Below are 15,513 nucleotides of genomic sequence, written 5' to 3'. Positions count from 1 at the left end.
GCTGGAGATAAGTATTTAAGGTCAACATCTCCGTAGAGCTTAAGAACAGGTCATTACAGCCATGAATGAACACGATGTTGTTGGTAAACACAGAGCCTATACTTGGTTAAGCGTGTTATTTGCGGCTGGCACTGATCTACACTTCACATTTAGAAATAAATAATGTTGGGTCAGTGGTTGCTACAGGATGATCCATTTTTTGTACCCTGAATTTGATTTTTTTTTATGTCTTCTAACCTTCTAACATGTTTTCTAAGGATACTAAATATTTGGTGTTTCATCCTTTTGAATACTTTAATAAATGCAATCAGTAAATTATATGTATAACTACATTTTATGTATAAATTACAAGTGGTTCTTGTGCAAAATTGTTTTGGGGGATTTAAATTTTTTGTCACTTTTGGTGGCGTTTTTGCCCTTGCCCTTTCTGTCCCTGATTTTTTTTATAGGATTGTGTATGCAAATAATCAAACTCGAGGCAAAATACATTTGCACAGGCATATTTTGAGTTTTCTTTTTAATAGTTTTGCATATTGTTGCTCATGCAGTTCTTGGTAATATTGATAAATTTTAGTGTTTTAAGTTTTTTTTTTTTTTTGCAACTTTGATATGGTCACCCCATTGTCTAAATGTGGGTCTTGAAGCAAAACCAGTTGAGAACCATTGATTTAGATGCATTAAAGTATAAATAGAGTGGGAATGAGGCTGGAAGTGTCCCGCTGATGCAAAAGTACACTTGGCACTTATTAACCTAGAAAGTGTTGTGTTTGTGCAAATGAAGCTGCCTCATTAATTTTAGACAGAGTGATTCCTCTGTTGCATTTAATAACAGAGTTTAAACAGATCACTCTTCATTTAACATTCAAGCATGTTTTTTTTTTTCAGTATGTTGGCAGCCTGGATGTCCCAAGACCAAACAGTCGCATGGAGATTGTTGCTGCTATGAGAAGAATCAGGGTAAGTCGTTTAGACATTTTCACTTACAGCCACAGACAGTGCTGAGTAATCACTGCTGATTGGCCCACAGCAGCTGTTTTCTCAGACACGTCTTTTGCAGTGTAAGACTCATTCCCTGGGAAAAAAACAGTCTGTTCCTCTATATTTATCACATACTCTGCAGAGTCTGTGTGTGCTTAGTTTAGGGTGTATCCTAATAGTATTTTTGCACCTGAGGTTTCATATTTCATTCCCTGCACATTGATAAAAGAGAGATCACACAGACTCACAGAGACTGGGGCACAGAAAGCTTTGTTATTTCCCATGAGTGATCTCTGCAGGGTCTAAAGCTAATGGAAATTGGAGATGACTGCCTTTATTTTGGTTGATTGGTCAGTTTGTGTGTGTGCTAGTTTTCTATCTGTACTTGCCTTGTACTCACACAGGACCTCATAGTTCAGACTGAAGGCCATTTCTAAGACAAATTAAGTTGGATTTGTTGCTTGATCACATGGAGCAGGAATTTGTGTGTGTGCATGACTTGTTACCTTTAGAGCTTGTGACAGGCCTGCCAGGAGATCAAAGTGCTTCAGCTCCAAGATTTCCATAAATCTTTCTATCCTATTTGTATTAGTCTCTTCTCTTCTCTTCTCTTATATATATATATCTGTTTTTGTCCTGAATAGCACAAGTGCAAATGTGATACTAATTTTATACAACAGTTCAATAAATAAGAAGTTAATATTGTTATATTTTAGACACAATATTGTCTGCTTTTGCCCAGTTTTGCCAATGAACACAGTGGTGCTTTTATTGAATGAATCTGCTTTTTGAGCAGATCAATTGGGTGAACGCCTCGGTTACAAAGGTAGCCCTCGTTCCCTGAAGGAGGGAAACCTTTGTACGTCAGACAGACAGACGAATAGGAATCTCGCCAGAGAGGCCAATCTGCTTCGAGTGTAACTAAAACAAGCCAATGCACATTGGCATGCAATCATATGCAGTAGCTGCTTGCCTCGCAGTGCGGGTATTTAATGAGCAGCAGCTGCATTGCATCTTCAGGTTTTTGCTGAGGAGCCGAACAGGTTAGGCGGCAGCATCAGCGGGGTACAGCGACTGTGGCGACGGGATGTGCGTCTCCATTCCCTCCTTCGGGGAATGAGGGTTACCTTTGTAGCCGAGATGTTCCCATTCAGTCAGTCACCTTCAACGTACGTTGGACAGACCGTCGAATAGGAATCCCTACTAAAGTGCCACAGGAGCTGCCCCCTTCCAGCACTCTGTTGCAAGCTTTCTGTACTCCCTTGCCTAAGGACGGTGAGACAGGGCTAACACAGAGAGTGTCGAACACTGTTGTTCCCCAAAAAACCCACTGGAAAGGAACGCTGCGGAAGCCACATCCTTCCCCAAAGGAGTTATGTGGAGAAGTACATATGGACTAACCCCGTAGGGCTGTACTACATATGGAAGAACTGGGGTGACTCCAACCCGATGAGAGATGGGTTCTCCCAGAGGGAAAAACACATATGGGATCCACGTAGGGTCACACATATGGAACCCAGCCTAAATCCGGTTCTGGCGCCAGACACTCCGCTACGTCCGGTTGCCAAAGGGAATCGGAGGACTCAACAGGGTCTGCCTTGTAGGGACTCTCTGGAGCAATGAGCGCATGAAGCGCAGCAAGCCGACACTAAGCCGAGGCCTCTCCGTGCCTCTGACCTAAGTTGAGAACACAGGAGGAGACCGGGTCAACACAAAGGCTATAGAATCTAGCTAACGTGTTTGGTGCCGCCCGGCCTGCAGCTCTACAAATATCTGTCAGCGATGCGCCACGAGCCAGCACCCAGGAGGATGCAACACCTCTCTTAGAGTGAGCATGCAACCTGAGCGGGCAGGGCACGCCTTGTGCTTGGTAAGCCAAGGCGATGGTGTCCACTATCCAGTGGGCCATCCTCTGCTTGGGGACAGCCTTTTCCTTCTGCTGGCTTCCGTAACAGACAAAGAGCTGGTCTGAGGTCCTGAGGCTTTGAGTTCTGTCTATGTACAGTTGCAAAGCGAGGACTGGACAGAGCAAAGCCAGGGCTGGATCTGCCTCCTCCGGGGGCAGCGCTTGCAGGCTCACTACCTGGTCCCTGAAGGGAGTGGTAGGAACCTTGGGCACAAAACCAGGCCGGGGTCTTAGTACCACGTGGCCGTTGCCCGGCCCGAACTCTAGGCATGATTCGTCCCCTGCAGGTCCCCTACAGAACACCAGTCGACGAACAGGTTCCATTTCAAGGCGTAAGCATGTCTCGTAGACAGTGCACGTGCCAAAGTGATGGTGTTAAGTACCTCAGGGGGTAAGTCTCCTAGAACCTCCGCGTCCCGTCCAGGAACCAGACATGGAGTTTCCAGAGGTCTGGACGCGGGTGCCAAAGGGTTCCCCGTCTCTGAGAAAGAAGGTCCTTCCTCAGAGGAATGCGCCAGGGAGGGGCTGTCGCGAGGAGTTAAAGTTCCGGGAACCAGGTCCGGTCGGGCCAATAGGCCGCAACTAGCAGGACCTGCTCCTCGTCCTCCCTGACTTTGCACAAGGTCTGTGCAAGTAGGCTCACTGGAGGAAACGCATATTTGCGAAGGCCCCAGGGCCAGCTGTGTGCCAGTGCATTTGTACCGAGTGTTCCCTCGGACAGGGAGTAAAACAGCTGGCAGTGAGAGGTTTCTAGGGAGGCAAACAGGTCTACCTGGGCCTCTCTGAACTCTCTCCAAATCAGCTGGACCACCTGGGGGTGGAGTCGCCACTCTCCCAGCAGCGCAGCTCATGAGAGTTCGTCGGCCACACAGTTGAGCACACCAGGGACATGAATGGCGCGAAGGGACCTCAGATGCTTCTGAGGAGATGGCGGGTGAGTTGTGACATGCGATGGGAGCGTAGACCACTCTGATGGTTGATGTACGCAACGCTCGCAGTGTTGTCCGTACGGACCAGCACATGCTTGCCCTGTAATGGCCCTTTCAGGTGGCTCAGGGCAAGATGTACTGCTAGCAACTCGAGGCAGTTGACGTGCCAATGCAGCTGGGGGCCCGTCCACACCCCTGAAACTGCATGCCTGTTGTACGTGGCACCCCAGCCAGTGGCAGAGGCATCCATGAATACCACAGCATGCCGGGACACCTGCTCTAGGGGCACTCCTGCCCGAAGAAACAAGGGGTCCGACCACGGGCTGAAGGCTTGGCGGCATTCCGGAGTGATGGCCACTCAGTACATGCCGCGTTGCCACACCCATCTCAGGACTCGGCCGTGAAGCCAGTGCTGAAGCGGTCTAATATGAAGCAAACCGAGCGGGGTTACTGCCGCTGCGGCTGCCATATGCCCCAGGAGCCTCTGAAAGAATCCAACTCCATACTGAGAAAAGAGATCCTCTGCACAGGGGAGAGTTTGCTCTTTTCCCTTTGACCTGAAGGCCCAACTGGCTGAGGTGGCTAAGCACCAAGTCCCTCTGTTCGCATAACTGATCCCGAGACTGAGCTAGAATGAGCCAGTCGTCGCTTTAAAAAGACACAAGCTCTACTTGTGTAATCTCTTTCATGGACTTGCTCTTAAAAGTGCTGAAGCACGCACGGGAACGGCTGCGGCAATACAGACAGGAATTGTGTGCAGCCTGTCATGTGCTCTCCTCTCTTTGAAGGCGCTCACTCTTACCGGCTGTCAGAACGGCTTTTTAGCGCTCAAAAGTGCACTGTTACCGGCCGTGAGAACAGCCTTTTTAAGCTGAAAGAACAGCTTTTTGCTCAAAGGGCAAAAACAAACACAAACACAAAGAGAGAAAAAAAGAGAAGACTTCGACCCCGCTGCTGTGCTGTACGCCCGCACTGAAGAAAGAGAAGTTCATCCTGAAGAGCTGACTCGTCTTAAACACTTGGTTGCAGAGAGACAGGAACATACCGTTCGGCTCCGAAGCGAAAAGCTGAAGATGCAACGCACCTGCTGCTCATTAAATACCCGCGCTGCGAGGCGAGCAGCTGCTGCATATGATTGCATGCCAATGTGCATTGGCTCGTTTTAGTTACACTCGAAGCAGATTGGCCTCTCTGGCGAGATTCCTATTCGTCGGTCTGTCACGACGTACGTTGAACATGACCGACTGAATGGGAACCAATGATTCAATGGCCCATTCATAAACAGAGCCATTTACTTAATTCCTGAATGAATCAGCCGTTTGAAAGAATCGAATGAACGAATGAATGACTGATGAATCAATGGGCCTTATCATACACCCTGCGCAATGCGATTATGCTACGCCAGGTGTGGCGCAAGTGTTTTTTGCTAGTTTCAGCCCGCCGCAGTTATCATTTTCACATCCAGCACCCACGTTGTTTAAATAGTAAATGCACTTGCGCCCATCTGTTTGCCCATGAGCATGCTGGTCTGAAAACAAGGTGTGTTCAGGCGCATTGTTGGCGTGTTGCTATTTTGAGGCAATTCACACATTTATTTAAACTGACTCATCAGGTTGAGGGTGTCTATATTCCGCCATGTAAATAGCAATCGGCCATGGTGCAATCGCACCTGGCTTTTAAAGGGAATGGGAGATGACACTCTGATTGGTTTATTGCACGTTACACCCAAAGCACACCCATGACTCATTAAGAGACTAGGTACAACCCTTTTGGATCATGTGCCTGGTGTGCTGACAGTTTTTCCGTCATTAAACTAGCAAAAGAGGATTCGGACACACCCTAAGTGCACCTGTGCAATGTGCTTCAGACCATGCGCTTAGATCACTAATAGGGCCCACTGACTTACTCATTTAGACATTTACCACCACCTACTGGCAGTTTTACTTTCTTATTTAGAGTCGCAGCCCTAATTATTATTTAAATTTAGTTTATTCACATGCATTGATATATAGATATTTTCATTTAGCTGCAGCAGCAGTGTTTATTCCTGCCTTGTAAATGCCTTTAAATTCATTATATATTTTTCATAACAATCTAAGCCAGGTTGGATTTGTATGGTTTTGTCAACTCTAAATCTACTCTGAAACTCATGCTTCTAGCTTCATGCAACATGCCTCAGGGATTATGGACTTGATTGTGGGTGTAGAAAAGTGAGAGAAAGCTTATCCTTCTTGACAGGACCCATGCAGTGATAGAGTTGTTCTGGGCTTTTTAGGGGAATGTCAGTGTCAGTTTTTTTTAATGTGTTTCACTGCTGATAATTTCTGGGTTAGCAGGTTCCCTCAGAGACAAGTCTAGAATGCATTCCTTTGTTGTGTTAAATTCTGTTGAAAACAGTAAATAATTTGTACTGACCTTCTTACACAGCCTATTTCTTTCTCTTTTCTCTCTGTAACATTTATTAGCAAGTAAATAAGCTTTCATAAGTATCATTGGATGAGCTTGTGAGTGACAAATCAGCCCTTTAAATCAAGCCCTGATGAGCAGTTTTCCTTGCACACCTGCTGTGAATGTGTGTGAGAGTGTATGCATGAAACCATAAAGTAATACTTAAAAATAGCTTAGTTTATGCAACTGAGAAGTTTATGATGGGGCTTCATATAAGCATGTCTGAATAAATAGTTGTTACAGCTCAAGGTTGAGTGTTGAGTTGAATTTTTGTTTGTTTATTTAATGTGATGATACCGGGACCTGCTGATAGCCAGCTGCTTTAAAATGCTCCTGTGAGTGTTTGCGCTCTGTGAAGAGCGTCAAAGGTTTCTATTTACAACTTGTTTTTGCAGCATTGAGCTTTGTTGCCAATCACAGACATATCTGTTGAACATGTGAACGCAATGGCCAATCAGAGGTGTTTAAGTTATGTGTAATTAAGAATCCGCTCAATACTGCTCAAAACGGCAGAGTTTTTATTCAGTGGAAGTTCTGAAAGCTCGCAAATCTTTTCATTATAACCAACAAAGCATAAACACAATGGCCCTCATTTATCAAACAATCGTACGCCAGAAAACTGTGCGTACGCTCGTTTCCATGCAGCGTGAGCAGTGGCTATGATCAAATCTCATGTCAGGTCTCAGCTCGTGTACACACGTTTTTGAGTCAGCGGGAACTTGCGTGTGCAGCATAGTAGATTTGGTGGAGAATTGTTATGAGAACATTTAGATTATTTTCCTGACCGACAATCACTCACTAACCGATCATTAACCATTAAACGACACGATTAAAATGTCAAATTAAAATTAAATTAGAATAGATGCGTGTCTTAAAATACCATGTGTTTTTCTTTTTTTTTTTTCTTTCCAGGGATTTAGCTTTGGATGCGCAAATGGCAACATCAAAAGAACATAAGGATTCACACATCATGCACCTCCAAGGCAGAGAAAAACAGAATATATAGCCTACAAGGAATAAAAAAATTTTCTGTGGAGTGAGGTACTAAAATAACCAAGTTTATATATATATATATTAATGTTTGTAAGTATGTAGTTTTATTTACCGGTATTTTTATTTAAATTAATTTTATTGTTTGAAATTACGAGGTTGATAGGTGTTTTTAGAGTAAGATACATTTCTTTTTCATGCGATTACTTCGTCTTCATGGCCAGGTTACGTTTCTCTGTGTCGTAAACTGTAGGGCGAGGCTTCTAAAATTTGGGGTGTGATATTTAAATGACGATTGTTTCCAGCTGCCACATTTATCAACACCCGTTCATTCGTGCGACGGAATTGGCCGCATACAAAAGTTTAATGAATCACACGTGAGCGTTGTCGTAAGCTGATTTTTACGTTCGGAATGTACAAACCCGATTCCAAAAAAGTTGGGACACTGTACAAATTGTGAATAAAAAAGGAATGCAATGATGTGGAAGTTTCAAATTTCAATATTTTGTTCAGAATACAACATAGATGACATATCAAATGTTTAAACTGAGAAAATGTATCATTTTAAGGGAAAAATAAGTTGATTTTAAATTTCATGGCATCAACACATCTCAAAAAAGTTGGGACAAGGCCATGTTTACCACTGTGTGGCATCCCCTCTTCTTTTTATAACAGTCTGCAAACGTCTGGGGACTGAGGAGACAAGTTGCTCAAGTTTAGGAATAGGAATGTTGTCCCATTCTTGTCTAATACAGGCTTCTAGTTGCTCAACTGTCTTAGGTCTTCTTTGTCGCATCTTCCTCTTTATGATGTGCCAAATGTTTTCTATGGGTGAAAGATCTGGACTGCAGGCTGGCCATTTCAGTACCCGGATCCTTCTTCTACGCAGCCATGATGTTGTAATTGATGCAGTATGTGGTCTGGCATTGTCATGTTGGAAAATGCAAGGTCTTCCCTGAAAGAGACAACGTCTGGATGGGAGCATATGTTGTTCTAGAACTTGGATATACCTTTCAGCATTGATGGTGCCTTTCCAGATGTGTAAGCTGCCCATGCCACACGCACTCATGCAACCCCATACCATCAGAGATGCAGGCTTCTGAACTGAGCGCTGATAACAACTTGGGTTGTCCTTGTCCTCTTTAGTCCGGATGACATGGCGTCCCAGTTTTCCAAAAAGAACTTCAAATTTTGATTCGTCTGACCACAGAACAGTTTTCCACTTTGCCACAGTCCATTTTAAATGAGCCTTGGCCCAGAGAAAACGCCTGCGCTTCTGGATCATGTTTAGATATGGCTTCTTTTTTGACCTATAGAGTTTTAGCCGGCAACGGCGAATGGCACGGTGGATTGTGTTCACCGACAATGTTTTCTGGAAGTATTCCTGAGCCCATGTTGTGATTTCCATTACAGTAGCATTCCTGTATGTGATGCAGTGCCGTCTAAGCGCCCGAAGATCATGGGCATCCAGTATGGTTTTCCGGCCTTGACCCTTACGCACAGAGATTGTTCCAGATTCTCTGAATCTTTGGAGGATATTATGCACTGTAGATGATGATAACTTCAAACTCTTTGCAATTTTTCTCTAAAAAACTCCTTTCTGATATTGCTCCACTATTTTTCGCCGCAGCATTGGGGGAATTGGTGATCCTCTGCCCATCTTGACTTCTGAGAGACACTGCCACTCTGAGAGGCTCTTTTTATACCCAATCATGTTGCCAATTGACCTAATAAGTTGCAAATTGGTCCTACAGCTGTTCCTTATATGTACATTTAACTTTTCCGGCCTCTTATTGCTACCTGTCCCAACTTTTTTGGAATGTGTAGCTCTCATGAAATCCAAAATGAGCCAATATTTGGCATGACATTTCAAAATGTCTCACTTTCAACATTTGATATGTTATCTATATTCTATTGTGAATAAAATATAAGTTTATGAGATTTGTAAATTATTGCATTCCTTTTTTTATTCACAATTTGTACAGTGTCCCAACTTTTTTGGAATCGGGTTTGTACGCTGGTTTCTACGTTCGTTTGATAAATGAGGGCCATTGTCAAAAGAGATTCATTGCAAAGCATAGACAGCTTCATTGATTATAACAGGAGTTTTCACAAGAGTGCAGCTTCAGTGATTATAATGGCAGCGATCTTTGCTCGCTCTCTGCATATAATATACATTTTCATGCTGCTAAATACACATTCCAGAGTTTCTGGATTGACAACCGTATTTAAATGAGCATTGATAATCATAGCAATAAAAAAACAGGGAAAAAACAATCTGTTACTGTATGTTAAATGATCTGTGCATTAAGTCTTGGAGTGTAAATGCAAAATAATAGACATGCCACTTTTTCTATGCAATGTGTTACTTTGTTTTTCATTTTGTTACTAGCTTTTCAAATCAGTCACTCAGCGACTTTTTTTTGTCCAGTTCCGACGCTCACATGCCCATTGTAGGTGCTTTCGGTGGTGGACAGGGATCATCATAGGCACTCTGATTGGTCTCCGGCTACACAGCCCCATACACAGCAGAGTGTGATGCACTCTGTGTTGTGACATTCCGCCCATAACATCATTAAAATTTTGTGCGACTTGTGCCACAGTAGACCTGTTGGCTGATTTTTTTGATTCTAATATGCTGATTCTCCCTTTTCTAGACTTGTTTGGGACTCATTCCGCTATATTTTTCTCACTTCTATATGTAAAGCAGTCCTGCCACTCATAGACATGTGGATATACAGTATTTTCACATGGACATTATTCACACATTTCTACTGTTGAACTGTAAACAAATACATAACACCAAGACCTTCTTTATGTGTGCGTGAGTAATGCTGACATTGAAGATTGTGTGGATCCTCTGTGGAACCTCTCTGAGGTCATTCAGCAGATACATAACTTGACAGCATTCTCTTTCTGTCTGTCCCTCTGTGATGATTGGGTGAAAGGTCAGCTTGCAAAATGTCTCTTGGGAATGCCAGTATGTGATTGACAGCTCCTTGGGTCTTATGTTAACAGAACTAAAAATAACTGGTAAGTGGTACGTTTTTAATGAAGGAAACAACACATAACCATGTCTCTGAACTTTGAAAGTCATTTGAGACCCTGTCCCTTATTATTTCCCCTCTTTCTTATGGTTACTCTGTCATTCTGTCCCTTCCATTTGGGAAACCCCAATCTATTTCATCCAGGGAATACTGTAGTCTAACATAATTAAGACTTTAATTGTTTTTTGCCTTCATTTCTCAACGGATCTAATCTGTTGAATGAATCTATGAATAGAACATAGTGCTGTGTGTGTCTTTTGAAAGATAAATAGTATAATATTATATATAGTGTGTAGTATGAGACGCCTCTGTTATGAACTTTTAGTTGCCCGAATGAGAAAAGCAAAAACAAAAAAGATCTATACAGTATGTAAAACCCTGTAGATGATGAAACTGTATTAGTCTGCATTAGTTCTGATGAATCTATCACTCTCTAGAGCAAATCAATTCAGGCAAACTGCCAAATGAAATAACGTCATTCATTTCCCCTGTAGTGCATATTGATTTTTTTATTTTTTTATTTTAACGTGTAAAATGGCACTATAGCAACGGTGATGTCTGTTGACACCACACACTAACATACACGCTTATCCAAATGTCTTTATACTATAGATCTCTATTGTTTTTATATAATTAAGCAATATGACATAAGCTCTGCTGTCACTCATCACCACATCACATGCTCTGGTCAAAACTCCGTGGACACATACTGGCAGAGTGATACAAACTCTGCTTGTCCAATCAGATTAGAGGACTGGAACTGCATTCAGTTTATTATGATGAATATAAACAAACCCAATTCCTGATCCTACAGTAAATTTATTTAAGTAAATCGTGTGCACGATATAGTTTGTTCCCTCGGTTTACTAAATGTTGGCCACGTTGTACTAATTTGTTCCCTCGTTTTGATTTAACTATAACAAGGTAACAAATTATTATAACGTAGCAATGATTTAGTAAAATGAGGGAACAGATTATCAGGCTATAAAACAAGGGCACAAATTAGCAAAATGTGTTGATGTATTAGTAAATTGTGGGAACTAATTGTTAATTGGTGGCCATGATATACATGTTTTTTTTTTTTCATTGTTCCTACACTAAAAAAAAATGGTAACCTAAAAATGATAACTAAATTTACTGGTCAAGTCAAAAATATTATTTAATATTGCTGAATCAACCTAAATACATTAATTTATACCAACAAAATTCATTTTTATTAATTAAACGAAGTTAAAAAAAACAGCTCTTTAATGTAACATTTGCAGGTTACCAACTTTTATAGTGGATCTTTATGCGGCAATTGACATTTAAAATGTAAAAACTGATATACCAATACAGTATCAACAATGATCTTTCTAAATGAATAGTGTGATGTACTGATCCAGAAATCAGGTCTGTAGTAATTGACAACTTCTAAATCAAAACTAAAATCTGAAGAATGACAGTATTCCTATGTACAAAAATCATTTAAACAATAATTTCAATAGTACATTGAGTTATGTTGTCCAATTTAAGTGCTCAAATGAACTTGTCATATTTAATTTGATAACTCCATTCCTACATCTGCCACTGTCAGTCACATGAATTTATAGGTCAGTGAATGAATGCATGGATAAGCAAATATAAGTTAAGTATGACTCATTGGTTAAATGGAAATGTTCCAGTTTGTGATTCGCCTTAATATAACTTCTTATTTTATTATCTATTCTTTTAAAACAAAAACGCACTAGTGTAAACGGGGCCTTAATATTACACCAAGCAACACTTAAAAATAAAAGGTTCCAAAAGGCGGGTTCGCAGTGATGCCATAAAAGAACCATTTTTGGTTCCCCAAAGAACCTTTCAGTGAGCAGTTCTTATAAGAACCATCTTTTTCTTAGTGTGAAGAATGAAGAATAATTTTAATAATCTAAAGAAACTTTTTCTAATGTAAAGAACCTTTTGTGGAATGAAGAGGTTTCATTGATGTTAAAGCTTCTTCATGGAACCATCAATGCCAATGAAAAACCTTTGTTTAAGAGTGAATAATAGTTGAGATTTAATTAAAAATTGAGCTTTGATGAAAATAAAGTTCCACCGTACAAAAACTGCACATCACTTAATGAAAAATCCCAGCTGGACTTTTATAAATAATTTTGCCATTAAAAAAGGTTTTTCCCCAGACAAAGTTTGTGTTGAATTTATCCATACATTGATATTGTATGTATCTTAAATCTTCCTGTGTTTGTGTTGGACTGTGAAGCTGATGCCAATGACAGTCTTACAAAACCAATGAGACAATGTGATAAAGAGGTCAGGAGAAGATGAGAGAAAAGGAAAGAGGAAAGGACAGGGAGAGGAGGTGGTTAGAGTAGATGGTGTGTGTGTGTGTGTGTGTGTGTGTGTGTGTGTGTGTGTGTGTGTGTCTAATGGGGAGGGGGCTGATATGGGGCTACAGAGAGAATGAAAGGCTTCATTGTTGTGCAGTAGCCCAGGGACAGATGCAGTGTAGTGGCCTACATGCACTAGCATCCATGAGCTCAACATCTCTCCCTCCAAACCAAACCACAAGCTGTTATGATTCACATTTGAATCACATTAGATGTGATATCGCTAAATGATTAAATAATTAACATCCTCAGGACATCCGCATACTTTTTAATGCATGTTTATTCAGACACAGGTTTTCCACTGCATTTGTATTTTTAATCTTAATAAATACACATAACCAGTCTCAAAATGTTTGTGTTGTCATTTTTGTAAGTCTTAATAAAAGGAAAAGAAGCCCTGAGTAAATCCTCCATCCACTGCTCTCAGTAGGTCAGCCCAGCAGGGTTCCTCCCTCTTTTGCTGCTTTTCTTCTACTCTCATTCACTGTCTTCTCTCTCATACTCTCTTTCACTTCTCAGGACTATTTCTGTCAGTGTTAACCAGTTACGCAAGACCAGTACCCCCATATCACCATGGCAACCCCCCCAACTCTGCTGAAACACGTCCTGAGTCCTGAAACTTTAAGGGTGTTTTAGTGCCAAGCGCATTTGGCCATACTCCACCCACACAAAATTTTGACGTTCACCTGCATTCACTGGCATGCTGAAACACACACACTCTATGTGAACTTCACTATCTGCTGGGTTTTAGTTTGTTTTGTGATTGGGAAAACTTCCTCAGGGCTTGAGAAAAAGAAACGGAAATAGAAAGAGAGAGATGGTTGCTCTACTTGAGGGAGATTGTTTATCTCTGTAGGAGTGTCTCTCAGTCCCTGTTTCTGCTCCTGTCATTTTTCCTGTCATGTTCTTGTGTTTCCTTCCATTCCTCCTCTATTGCCTGATCTTTGCTCTCTTTGCTTCTTTCTTTCATTTCTACTTTGTCACGGAAAGCCATTTGGCCCAACTGAGACCTTTGTTTGTGTGTGTGCGTGCATAAAAGACAGAGAAGGAAAGTGCGTGAGCTTGTAATGGTCAATTAAGATGTCATTGCTGAGTAAATTGAAAATGGCATAATAAATGTTTATGCAAGTCATTTCATGAAATTTAAAGAAAATGGTTGACTTGTTCATTTTGGAAAGGTGAAGTTCTAATAAATTTCATTGCCAACTTAAGATAAATGAGTAAAAAAAAAAAGAAAAGAACTTTTAGGGTGAAACATTTTGAAGCAAAATAGCTGCTGCTCTTCCTGTCATCAAGGTTATGGGGTTCGTATCATTAGCATTCAAGAGCCAACAATATGAATTTCTGTAAAATGTAAGATAAAGATCAAGTAAGCACTGTTTTTTTCACAATGTAGTCATGATGTAGATATATACAGCCAATGTTGATGTGATATAAAAATCAAAATTATGGATACAAGTAAATCATACTGTTTTAATTCAAATAAATGTTTGTAAATAAATAAGATTATACTATCGTCTGTCTGAATACTCGATTCTGATTGGCTGGAAGGTGTGCAATAAAACCTTTAAAGCACAGGTATTTCCAAGTCAGTTTAATCACTGCTCTATATTAATGCGCTATTTTCATCGAAGCACACGCACTCATACGTCAGTCGCACTGTTTTCATTGAAGCACCCACACACACGTATTTCTTTTTTTTTTATTTCTTTCAAAGCTAGCTTGCTATTGCTTATCCCTACGAAACTGCACACTCTAGCTTTAATTTAAAAATAGACATTTTTTATTACAATGTAAATGTCTTTCCTGTCACTTTTGATTCATTTAATGAATAAAAGTATTAATTTCTTTTCAAAAAAAATTCTTACTGATGGCAAACTTTTGAATGGTAGTGTATATAAAATGCGTTTGACTTTGTTATTTAACAATGATCTGCCCTTAATCTGTAAAATCATAATCCTTTATATTTAATCCTTACACAATAGACATATGACATGGATGCTTGAGTGTTGACATTGTTGTTCAAACACAAATGCAGACATGCACATGGGACAGATGGTGCCCTCATACTTTGGCCCTGTTTTTTGAGTTGTCCTTATGTTTGGACACATGTCCAAACACCACACTACATTAAATAGAATGAACCAAGTTATTTTGAACTGGGCACACCTGTTTCTGTGCAGTTTATACACATGCAGTCCAGGTCATTCACTAATGGGTCTGAAATGCTGACAATATGTTGTTAGGCCTAGACTAGTTGTTGACTAATATGGATTTTTCAACGCCCAATTCTGATATATACACAGCAGACACAATCAGAAAGTCAACAATCTCTTTCTCTTCATTTCATCACACACACACACACAAATGCAAACATTGGTAATTATTTTTATACTGTACACTACAAACTGTATATTCTATCCCCTAACCCTAACCCTACTCATCACAGAAAACTTTCTGCATTTTTGCATTTTCAAAAAACATTATTCTGCATGATTTATGAGCTGTTTTCCTCATGGGGACCAAAAAATGTCTCCACAAGGACAAGGATTTCAGATATTACTATCTTTGTGGGAACATTTTGTACTCATACTGTTGGGTTTACCAGGACCATACACACACACTTGCACACATGAACTCACCTCCCCAGCTAATGCTAATAGAATGTTTGTTCAAAGATATGTGATCTTTAATAATGTTATCCAAACATCAGCACAAAAATGTTATGTATACATATAGTTAATGGAATGTTCCACTGAAACATTTTAGTTGGTCTAATGTTTTTTTTTTTTTTTTTTTTTTACAAATTAAACATTATAAAATTACTACGTGTTTCAGATGATTCG

The 15,513-nt window shown here is 40.7% G+C and overlaps 1 protein-coding gene across 1 annotated transcript in view; it reads left to right on the top strand.

The window, feature by feature from the left end:
* The window catches only part of si:dkey-34e4.1 (carboxyl-terminal PDZ ligand of neuronal nitric oxide synthase protein), a 49,957-nt gene that overhangs the window by 2,297 nt on the left and 32,147 nt on the right, over window positions 1–15,513 (top strand). The window contains exon 2 of the mRNA XM_051895251.1: window positions 886–957. Within this exon, the coding sequence (XP_051751211.1) occupies window positions 886–957 (72 nt within the window). The remainder of the gene's footprint in view (window positions 1–885; window positions 958–15,513) is intronic.

Source organism: Ctenopharyngodon idella, chromosome 5 (genome assembly GCF_019924925.1).
Source record: "Ctenopharyngodon idella isolate HZGC_01 chromosome 5, HZGC01, whole genome shotgun sequence".
NCBI lineage: Eukaryota > Metazoa > Chordata > Actinopteri > Cypriniformes > Xenocyprididae > Ctenopharyngodon > Ctenopharyngodon idella.
This window is presented reverse-complemented; position numbering and strand designations above follow the sequence as displayed.